This window comes from Anneissia japonica, unplaced genomic scaffold, assembly GCF_011630105.1.
Source record: "Anneissia japonica isolate Jap-2015-1 unplaced genomic scaffold, ASM1163010v1 scaffold694_len1028156_cov167, whole genome shotgun sequence".
NCBI lineage: Eukaryota > Metazoa > Echinodermata > Crinoidea > Comatulida > Comatulidae > Anneissia > Anneissia japonica.
The window spans coordinates 376,500-388,658 of NW_022727885.1; the positions used below are offsets into that span (position 1 = coordinate 376,500).

General features: G+C 31.9%; 2 protein-coding genes across 10 annotated transcripts in view; one reads left to right on the forward strand and one right to left on the reverse strand.

The window, feature by feature from the left end:
* The window catches only part of LOC117113864 (zinc finger protein ZFPM2-like), a 69,117-nt gene extending 60,293 nt beyond the window's left edge, over window positions 1-8,824 (reverse strand). The window contains exons 1-3 of one of the 9 annotated variants that reach the window (XM_033257322.1): window positions 8,709-8,824; window positions 5,603-5,736; window positions 2,630-2,741 (exon numbers count right to left, since the gene is read on the reverse strand). The gene's annotated coding sequence lies outside the window, so the exon portion shown is untranslated. Of the gene's footprint in view, window positions 1-2,629; window positions 2,742-5,602; window positions 5,787-8,416; window positions 8,566-8,708 lie in introns of those variants that run through there. The other 8 variants (XM_033257319.1, XM_033257321.1, XM_033257318.1 and 5 more) reach the window with 8 other exon arrangements.
* A 48-nt stretch (window positions 8,825-8,872) lies between these two features.
* LOC117113867 (zinc finger protein 91-like) overlaps window positions 8,873-12,159 on the forward strand; it is a 9,684-nt gene continuing 6,397 nt past the window's right edge. Inside the window, exons 1-2 of the mRNA XM_033257331.1 lie at window positions 8,873-9,052; window positions 11,072-11,181. Of these exons, the coding sequence (XP_033113222.1) occupies window positions 11,160-11,181 (22 nt within the window). The 5' untranslated portion in view covers window positions 8,873-9,052; window positions 11,072-11,159. The remainder of the gene's footprint in view (window positions 9,053-11,071; window positions 11,182-12,159) is intronic.

A 12,159-nucleotide genomic window follows, 5' to 3' on the forward strand; every position in this document is an offset into this window, starting at 1 on the left:
TTTTGCTTTTAAAAATCCAAAAATATTTGTTTGTGTTTTATTGTTCTCTTTTATGTCGCGTCTTTTTTCAATCACAGTATGTTATCCTTTTTCACTGTAGATTTTTAAAGTGCTAAATTATAAATTGCTTTTTAATGTCTCAATTTTTATTTAGTACCTTTAGTATTTTAAATTCTGTACAACACTTGTGATGATTTTAAATGGATATTGTTTGCGCTTTATTAAATATAAAGTTATTATCATTAAATTATTAGTTTTGTACAAAGATGTACAGTATATGACAAATTTCTAACTTTGCATGTAAAAAAAAAAACAATTTTACAAATTGCTATAAACATAAGTACCGTAATTAATACGTGTTCATATCTTATCAAAATAAGAACTATAAACAGGTGAAAGTTCAAGTTCAAGAAATACAGTACTACTGTATACATCATAACCTTCATTATCATTTTATGTCATTTTTTTCATGATTAGCAATGCCAGAGTGCCAAGAAAATATTACAGTACTGTAATATGCAGTACAGTACTTATTAACAGTAATTATTTACAGTACTTAAGTAGAGTACTTATATAAATCATCTCATTTCAAAATTTACAGAATTTATTTACAAAATTTATTTTAAGAGTAATTATTTATAGTATTTGTTTATATTATCAATTTTCTTTTTTCTGTACTAATTTATGTATTTTTATTAATTTATATTATAGGCTTATATTTATTATCAGTAATTTATGTATAAATATATTTACTAATATTTACCAAACATTTATTAAATAATATTTATGAACATGTATATATCAATATTTATCACTATTTATTCATACTAATTATTTATTATTTCTCAAGAGCTATAAAGGCGAAAATGATTTTAAGAGCGACTGATTGCCAGAGTCTTCCAAGAATAGTATGAATAAATATCATATAGATCTTAAAATTACCACACCCGCAAATATTTTCCGTTCGACACTTTACATATATAATAATAATAATACAAGGATTGCTAGGGTGGTTATAAAGGCGGCATAAAGGCGAAACTGACTTAATGAGCCACTCATGGCCAGATCTTCCAAGAATTGTGTGATTAAATAGATCTTAACGTTAGATATCTGGTTTACCACAACTGGAAGTATTTTCCACTTGACACTTTACTTATAATAATACAATAAAGTACAAGGGCATGGCACTACAGTATAAGACTCAAAATCAAAATTAGTGATAGAAATAATCATGTTGGAATTTAAAATTGTGACTTTTTATTTGTCCATCTAGGAAGACAAATTTTGTCTATTGTCATCCAAAAAAATAAGGCCCAGGCTTTACGATGTGCTGCTGTAGGAAGAGATGGCAATGTGGGGTCTAATCCGGAAGCATGTCTTCAACATTTGCAGACAGTGCCTTAGGATGCATGTGCTAGCCTAGCGATATTGGCTTCCAACAAGACCATAAGGTCTTTATACAATATTAATTACATTTCTATACTGATTAAATTATTATTTCTTATATTAATATATTGACAAAAAAAATACCTTGTATGCCAGCTATATTGTTTTGACATAACTTGGAATGTTATAATCAAGTTTGTGGTAATATCATGTCTTGTAATACCTGTAAAGTGGATACTTACCTTATTGGTCAGTAAAAAAATAAAAAAATAATTTAAAAAATAATCCAATATTAAATAAGCATATAAAAAGAAATAAACCTCTAAATGAAAGTATTGTATAGAAGTAAAAAATATTGTAATAAGTCAAGTAAAATATAAATTCATGAAATAAATGGCAACAGTGATTTTGGTGAAAAAAAAAGTAGGCCTATAAATGATAATAGTAATGATCTAAAAATCATAAAAAATATTTGAATTGTTACTTTGTATAATAGGTTATTAGATATTCTATTTTTGCAAAATAGAATGAGAACAAAAAATGGAATGATAAAAAAAGAATTTCTTGCATTATAATTAAGACAAACTGTAAATAATACCATTCCTAGTCTTTACATAGATCATGGGTTCTCAACCATATTTCGACTGAGGCGACGTTTGTAGACTGAATCACTTCGAAAGTCCAATGATCATACAAGGGCGCAAAGCGAGTTAGGTTTTAGAGGGGGTTGTGACCACCATACACAAACCAAAAAATACTTTTTAAGTAAAATAACTAAAAATTAAAATAAATTCATCCATATCATGATTCTTGCTATTACAGTAATTTTGAGATAATGAAATGTTAGGTTAAAAGTAAAAGAAATTGATTTCCAATTGATTCCGGTGATTGAACCAGTGGTGGCGCCAGAGATTCCACGATAAGGGGTACAAGGTCCTCAACGACAAATCCTAAGTCCAAGATCCCGAAAGAGGGTTCGCACTGACCTCAGTCCCACCAAGGTCGGAGCAATTTTTAAGAATAGGCCTAACACTGCTGGATGCCCATGAATTTCACTTTCAGACTAAAAGAGTTTTTTTCAAAGCAGTATTGACAGACAAAATGATTCTTTTGCAACTGGGGTACAGGGTTTCCCGACAAGGGCCTGACTCCCTTCTGCACCCCTGTTGGCACTGCCACTGGATTAAACAAATGTATTTTAAATATAAAGTTTTAATTACGGAGTAAAACTTGATTTGTTTACCTTAGTTGTTTCGGTTCGTGGCTGTTAGTCTTTCTGTCTGCAATCATGTGTTTCTTTACTCTCATGAAACGTTTCAGGATGGAAGTAAGGGTGAGAGTGGAATTAAGCATGGCTTAGGAGAGAAAAAGAATTTAAATAACAGATTATCAGACATGAAAAATGCTTTTCTTGCTTGTTTATTTAGTCTTTATCGGCGCACACAGCTAAACGAAATCACATCAACAAGAATGGAAGTCTGCGGCAAAAGAAAGCTTTATAGGTTAGCTCCCTCTCTAGGCTAAATTTAGCATGTTTGTGTCTGAGAGATCTGGGCTTGTTACGACGACTGTCCAACAAAACGACGGATCCGCAGTGTTAACGCATGCCGATATCAACAGACATGTAAAAGCTGCAAGGAACTTTATCAGACTTGACTTCTAGGGAATTAAAACTTGGGCACTGATGGAGAGGGGTGATAAGAAGAGGAGGAGGACAAACAACACTCTCACAATTCCCAGAAGATGAGCATGTATGTTGCTGGCTTGCACTGACAACATTTCTAATGCTTTGCATGGTATATGTACATATATAAATATCATACATCAGGTAATGCGTAGTCATAACGAAATAAAACAATTAAAGAGTAACTAATAAAACTAATGCATTAAATCACAAAGTCAACTTCATTCTTGTTATAGCCTATTTGGGCCATAATCAAGATTCTAGATAACTTGATGCCCTACAGATCTACATCACTGTCAATATAATAATAATAATAATAATAATAATAGTAATAATAATAAATAATAATAATAATAAACAATAATAATAATAATAACAATAATAATAATAATAATAATAATAATAATAAAAATAATAATAAATAATAATAATAATAATAGTAATAATAATAAATAATAATAATAATAAACAATAATAATAATAATAATAATAATAAAAATAATAATAATAATAATAAATAATAATAATAATAATAATAATAAATAATAATAATAATAATATTTGTTTATTTGTTTTTTTATTCAGGTATAAAACTCAATACACAAAATACAACCCAAAGGCTGAAAGTGTTGATTTATTACAACACATAAAATGTACCTATACAGTATTATAAAATAAAATATATAATTACAATAATTAAATATATGTTTCAATTTCAAAATTATTAATTAAAAATATCATTATATTATTAATAAAGAAAATAAAATATATAATTACAATAATTAAATATATGTTTCAATTTCAAAATTATTAATTAAAAATATCATTATATTATTAATAAAGATAAAAAATGATTTTAAAAACCTCATTTAAATTATGTACAAATTAAGAATTAACATAATAGACAATGACATACATGGAAAAAAATGAACAAAAATAAAAAGTGGGGATGGGGAACTACTGACCATTGAATGAGAGGCACTGGTTTACTTCAGCTATTTGCTCAATAAATATTAATTTTTTCATCGAATCTATTTTTTTTTTTTTATATCACAAGTATGGTTCTCAAGCTGTCTCTTATACACATCTAGATACTTCTGGGATTAAATCAATCATTATTCTGAACATATCCAAGTGACTGACAAATAACAATTAATATAAAATAAGTAATTGAAGGGAAAAAAATGCAGATATCAATAAAAAATTGGCAAATAAGCAATAGAAATTTAAGACTGTATAAAAAGCCTTGAGTACAAAACATCACAGTTCCATACAAACTCCTCTCAACAAATTGAAAACACAGGTAATTTCCAACAACACTTCAGACAAAAATTAGTGGCTAATAGCCAATAGCATCACTTAATCAGTGCTTTTCCTCTAAATTAATTAGAATCTATATTATGCCACATTAGCATAGCACTAGTGCATGACTTCAGCGCTTTGATTGTTAACTCACATTCTGGTAAGAATTTAAATTTCCAGTAAAAGCATCATTTATGGATCAATTTCACTGCTAACTAAAGTATTAAAATTAATTGATTTTTTTTTTTTAGGATTTTTGTGTGCGCATTTATATTTTATAATTTTAATTCTAACTTCTTAAATTCCTACTGTAAAAACACAATTATTTGTAAAATAATAATAAGTTAATGATAAGTGCACTATTTCAACCTGTTAAATAAATTTTAAAAATTGATAATGTATTAGAATACCAATAACGAGAAATGTGCAATTACTGTATAACCATAATTTAAACACTAGCAACTAAAATGATAATGATAATTAATAATTTGATCTATTTTTGTATTTTCCATAATAATAATAATTAATAATTTGACCTATTTTTGTTTTTTCCAATGGATTATATTTCTTTAAAAATTCATTTCTACAACATATGGAAAAGTTTTCTACTCCAGAACTTGACTTTAACAAAAACAAAAGGCGCCTATAGAAACAAACTTTGGGTCGGATTTGGAAGGGGAAAAACCCATCCTATACCATCCTTGTTCAGGCCTACAATACAGGATTCTAACTATACAGTTTGTATTAATATTGTGAATAACATTTGTTAATATAGATACGATATGTGCCTTTGAATTTTCCAATCGGAATCAAATCTTTATCTCCTTGTTTGTATCACTGAATAATGCAATGATAAGACATGAAGAATTATATTTTATATTGAATTTTTTATAAAGTTTGCTCCCTATAATTCAAAATATTTCATAAGTGTTTCTCTTAAAATGTTTAACGATTGCCAAAATAATTATAAAAGTAAATCGATAGTGACTGTCTGATCATAGTCTTAGATGTATATCTGGATCTTAATGTAAAATAGCAGAGAGCTTTTGACCGATGATAGCTAAGTAGACTTCCTTATTAGGAATATTCAAATTTCCCCTCTAAAGGAAGGGAGTGAATGGTTAAGGAAACGGCAAGAAACAAATCACGGAAGGCTGTTTGATAGCAAAACTGCTGCTGTATCTAGATAAACTGAATTAGTATCAGATTAGATATGGGTGGATGTCATACCTCTAAAGTTAATTTTAAACGCATACAGCATACGCTGGTTGGTCTTCTACCAAAACACCAGACCATCTTGAGAGTTGGCTGTTTGTAAGATTATGCTGCGAGGACTTCCGTATCTGGAAGCGAGTGGCGCGTATCTGATGGCGAGGAAATCAAAACATGTTGCCGCCCATGGCTGAAATGAAACCTGATTGTAATTGCAATTAATCTCTTGATGAATAAGCATATTTACTTGTGATATGAAATATGATATTTTTTTTAATAATCATATTTACAATTGCAATCTATCATATTACTTTATATATTGATTTTGTTACTCTATATGGTCTTCGATAGAAGTGTCCATGGGGTGAGTTTTGAAAGTCATCAAGATAGGCCTATTATAGGCCTAGATTTAAATAAACAATTTAGCTTGATAAAATGACACATGTCCATCATCTGTGAACTCTGTGTATTTACAGTATTTTATTTATTTATCTATTTACTTATTTATCTATTTAGACAGTACATTAAAATATTCTTCATAATATATATTATACTGTGACAGCTAATCATGATAGAGTTTTGGATAATAATTAAAAATAATAAGTTAAAGCATAAACAAACATACTAGAGTATTAATAAATATAGATGATTATACTAATTACTAAAAATTACACAAAAAAAAAACAGATTTCTAGTATGATTTATTTATTATTTATTTATTATTTTTAATTATCGTTTTATAAATATTATCGTAATTAATCTATGAATTTCAGATATTCTCAATTGTTTATATTTTGATTGGTAATTTATTGTAGTTTAAATGTAGTTTAAGGTTTTTATAATATTTTCATTATTAATTTTGCAATCTAATGATTTAAAACTTGTATATAATCGATAATAATTGTAATATTATTCTAAATTTATATTTTTGTATTCTATTTGTATCGTTAATGTAAAGCGCCTTTGAACATGAGTACTAATGAAAAGGGCGCTATAGAAATTTGGTAAATAAATAAATAAAATATGAGCGTATCCCCAGTTTCTGAATCGTGAAGTAGAAAGGGCCTAACAATATCTTAATATGGAATGGCACTGAAACCGCAGAATTCCTACATCATTTACGGTATATTCAGTAAATAGTAAATTGATCTGGACACTATCAAATTAACTGAAACATGACATTAACGCTAGATCAGTGTGAACAACATGGTATAATCAAAGAGAATCAGTTGAAGTACATGTAAAGTAGGAATGGTTTGAGATTTCAAAAGCACTGGTATCTGTCATGCTTTTTTAGCATTCCTTAAGGAAAGGAACAATTTATGGAAATGTGTGATCACATCCCAGATATATTGGTTACCTCGAAAAAAATATAAACAATAGACAATCATTATTAAAAATGCCCAAAATGATTAATAATTGGAAATTATGGTTTGTTTGGCAAAAAAACTACTATGGGCTAAAATCCATAACATCATAAAAAAAACATTTTTCTTATCTTTTTATTCAAATTAATATTCAAAGGGAAATTCAGGGCCATTGACAGGATTACCCTTGGGAAGGTGTAGAAGCATGCTACCTGCCAACTTTGTTGGCCCTTGATGTGCGAGACAAAAAAAAGTTTGTTTAGTTTATTAGGGTTCACTGATTCAAGGAATTGCATTGTCCATACTTAATACTGAATTTCAAGTAACTTTCTTCAGGTTCTAATTAACATTGTTTTACAAAAGTATCTTTACAATTCAATTTTCACTGCAGTGCACAATATCTTTGCGGTGACGAAATAATCAGGAATTTTTTTGCACACAAACCTAAAAAAATCAAACCAAGCGTGGACTGTGGGGGATAGGCAAATAACATTGGGAGTTTTTTTTTTTTATTATTATTATTTTAGTGGTGGAACTGCTATAGTTGATTGATTATCAGTCAGTATAGTTTCATTAAAGGAAATTTATATGGCATGTATTCACATTCTGATAATTCACTTCATCGGCCTATACATTTATCTTTTATTTCATAAAATTGTTATGGCGCATAAGATAATACAACGTATGCGTGAGATGTAAAAATAGGATGCCTCATGCGACGGGTAAGACTCATGCATTTTGCCTCTGAGTTGGCAGGTGTAGTATGAAAAAATGGACCCATTAAACTGACATGAGGGGTTGCCTAAATTCCTGACAGTGTCAAGAGGAAGACCATTTTGGATCACAGCATGTTTGGTAGCAACTGGTAGCAAGGAGACACAGGAATGGATGTTGCCACTACATACATTTTAAATTTCAGTACATACAATGCCATGTATTGAAATAAGACAAACAATGTGCCTGCCCCACCCCCAAGGCATAGGCTGGGGTGCTGGACACCCCTTTATGGACGCAAATTAAAAGTGAGTTATTAAAAAATACTAAAAAAGTTTTTAATGGTTAGAAATTTCGTTTTGATTAAATCCCACACCTCCCCACCCCCACCCCCTCCAGGATGATACCAGCCTACTACACCCTCTACCTCCCCGTTTGTGAACAGATCTGGATCCGCCCCCTGCGAATGTGATGGTTGGGTATCTTTTAAAAGCAAGAAAACACAGTAGTATAGTAGAAATAATTAGTTAAATAGTACTGCCGTTTATGTTGTTCGCCTCCTGGCCTATTCTGTACTTGGGAAAGGCTAGCCTAGGCTAGGAGGGAAGAGTCCTAGCCCTAGGCTAGTGTAGTAGTGGTACAGAAGAAACTAGGCCTATGCCTAGGACCAGGTCTAGCCCTAGTGTAGCAGTACAGCCTAAAGGTAGACTAGGCCTAGTAGTAGTAGTAGAATTGACAACAACAATCTCACCTTCAACAAGGTGAATCCGACAACTGAGCACCAGGCCTAGGCCAAGCACAAACAATATATTTAACAATATAGCACACCTTGAAATAATACAATTTTACTAATTGTTTGTCAAACACTCGCCATCGAATTGAAAGCGCTTTCAAAGTTTTGAAAGTTGTCGCCGCGGATTGGTTTGTTTTTATTTACTATTTAGCACCGTGCCGTGGAAATTTCAACAACTTCCGTATACGACAGACCTGGCACCATCCATGGCAACATAACAATTTTTCCCTTTTTCGGCTTATATACAAACCTTCAATTATATAATTTTGTCCTGCCCTATAACATTAACAGAAAACTAAGTATTGTTAACAGAAAACCCTTCAAAACAGACAGCGCACGTGCCTATTAACCTTTGGCCTAATTTTGGCGACCCCGATTTCGCATGCTTTGATGTGCCGTGTGCAAATCTCGGGGACTCCCTCTCAACATGGCGGTTGGTGGATGAACAAACTGAACTTCCCCTGACTTTTGATCTTTACCTCCAAGCACAGCCTACTTCGAGGAAGTGTTTGTCAATCAATATATTTTCACTGTTAAATTACGTATTCATATGTGAAAAATTGAGAGCGAAAATGTTTTTTTAAAAGCCTACCGGTGAGTATAATCTGACAGTCAGTTTTCCGTTGTTGCTTTGGCTTAGAGCGGGCTACCCCGATTGCTGCTGTTGGTGACCAACTTATAATACAGAAATGCACACAATAAATAAAGCAGCATGACATTTATTTTCAGCAGTGTCAGTTACAGTATAGTGTAATTAATGTGCGTGTCTTAAATTATCTCCCATTTCCTTTGCCCGTATGTTTTACATAGGCCTAGCCCTACCTAGATGCCAGAGAGGTCTTTTATAATTTAGGCTGGCCATAATTACCATCATCATAGGCCTAGGCCTAGCTAGCCCTAGGTTACAGCATAGTTTTACAGAGAGGCCCTTGACTAGGGCCTAGATAAGGCCAAACAAAAAAAAGTGTGTGTTTGCTCTCCTCTACCCGCCATAAAAAAGGAGGGTTTTTTTTAGCTTTTTTCTTTACAAAAAAAAATGTGAGTGAATTTATCTTTATTTTTTGCCAGACAGATGCCCTACACAAATTTAGTCTAAAGTTGTCTAATGTAAAATATTGCCTCTGTGGGTTAATTTTATTCCATCTGATGAGTATCTTAAAAAGAAAAGTAAATTGAAAAAAAAGAAATTATCATTTTTAAAAAAATAAGGGCAAACAAACAATTTATATTTTTTGACCTAGTATATAGGCCCCTACAGTACCTAGTACTAGAGAGAGTTGCCCCCTTTGTATGTAGTGATGATTGTACACCAAAGATCTTATAAACTCTTGTAAATGATTACTTTCTGCTGCCAAATCGACGCTTCTATTAGTTACGCGTAAATCGCGGAGAACGCTATCTTGTGTTTATAAGATCTTTGGATTGAGCCTTGAAAATCTTGAATGTGATTGATGTACAGTAGCCTTTTTTTTTTCAAAATTTCATATAACTCTCTTTGAAAATCAGGACACACAAATTTCCTTCTCTGCATCATCTAAAAAAATGCTGAACACTTGACTACACCCCAGGCTCATTATTTTGTCCTCTTTTTTTAAATTTCTATTTCGCTTCCAATTGTTCAGACAGATAAATAAATAAAAATATTATAAAAAATAAAATTTCTAGTAGGCCGATTATACCCTAAAATTTGTTTAGGGGAAAAAATGAATTTGTCATTAAAAGTGAATACAGGCCATGCAAACCTCTTTTAACGAAGTTATACCGACTGACAACAGTAAACAGTAACAGTTCCACCAATACAGTTTTTTTAAATAACATAGAGGGTGCACTATTCTGTGATTTCTAAATAGAGGGTGCTATATCATTTTTTTTTTTTTTTTTTGTCTCCTGCATTGAGATGGCAACAAGTTTGCCGGTATACTGGTTTTGGGATAGCAAGCCCCCAAATTTTGAAATACAGTTCAATTATTGGTGATTACTTCTCGAGGCCTGTGGTTAGCTGGATCAGAAGATTAATCTAGCTTGTCTTTACAAGCACAGTACATAGATGCTTAAGTTCTCATGGAATACAAACACTGGTAGCATAGACTGGCTGGCAAAAGCATGTGTATTAAATAATTGTAGTTAGCCTATAAAGTTTTTATTTCCTTTATCTACCCATATAAAGTCTGTGGTCTATCAGACCAACACAGCTTTATCTACCATTAAGTCCTTATAACATAGAGGGCACTATATTTTAGGTAATTATAACATAGAGGTGATATATCTATATTTTTTTATGAACTTGTCTAATGACTCAAGTAAGGATGTGAAGGTGCACTAATTGTACAAGTGTTTCATCAAGACATTTTTGCACAGTCTTCCCTTCAGGGTCAAACTTCTCATTTTTCTCTTCACTTTTTTTTTTCTACTTTTATCATGTCACACTGATGACCCAGCCAGCTTTCAGTAATTCCCAATAATTGTTAACATTCTCAATGGTTAAAGATTGTTTTTGTGTATCTGAATATGGATTACCTTCTTTCGTCAATATGTTCATTGTTGTAGATACCTTTATTATCCTGTAGCATCAAAGAATTGAATTGTAACTAAATATTTGATTTGCCCTTTCAGGTCTACACGAGTACAGTACTATAGTTGGTAAAGTAAATTCATGAGACTCAAGAGTACAAAAGTGCAGATTATTTTTGGATGATTGAAAATGGATTCAGGAGATTCATCAGGTTAAGTATTGATCTCGTAGCACAATGTACTATTCTTTGTTTTGAAAAAAACAAGAGGCAGATTCTCAATTTTTCAGAGTGGGAGGGGTTCCAATTTATCAAAATTGATAAGTGGAGAGCATTAGGCAGCAGCAGTGGTGGCTCCAGAAATTTGCTGAGAAGTGAGGCTAAGGGGCCCAAACCAAGGGCCGACTAGAGCCTTGTTCGAGGTCCTTAAATTAAAAATCTCTATAGGGTTTACTGTTAGAAATACTGTATTTACGGCTTTAAAGTATGGTGCAAATTGTGCTTTTCGTACTACAATATTAGGAATTGGCGATCAAAATAATGTTGTTTGGATAGGCAAATTATTATTTTTTTTTATCAGATGACCTTGTCATGGCATCGGACAACAGGATTGCCCAGGCCTGTTCGACGGGAGGGAAATGTCCGACAGGAGGGAAATGTCCGACAGGAGGGAAATTGCCCCTGTTCCACTGGTGCCACCACTGGCATAACCAAGGGGCCATAAAGCTTGATTGAAACACCTTGTATTTGTATTCTATTTTTTTCTTATTTTAGTGCCTGGTGTTGATATGTATTGAAATTTTAAAATGTAGTAGCAAAATTTCCATGCCCCATTGGATCCCCTCTTTCCAATCACAGGCCACATTTTTACCAAGCACAACACAATGTCAGCCAGATTGGTAACTTGCATGATTATCAAGACCGTAGCCAGGGGGGTTCGTTGGGTTCGAACGAACCCCCTTTTCATGAAGTGCCCTTTCAACAAAGGCTGGCTAGCCTACACTTTAGGCTTAGCCTAGAGCCTATCATCATTGAAAGTCCTATTTTAATACCTGATTGTTAGGCCTACCTAGTAACATAAAAAATTCAGGCCTCGAAACCTTGACTCAGAAATACCGGGATGGTGTCCAGCGGGGAATAGTTTCTCCTGTGTATATATATATATATGATTATAATACGCTACAACCAACC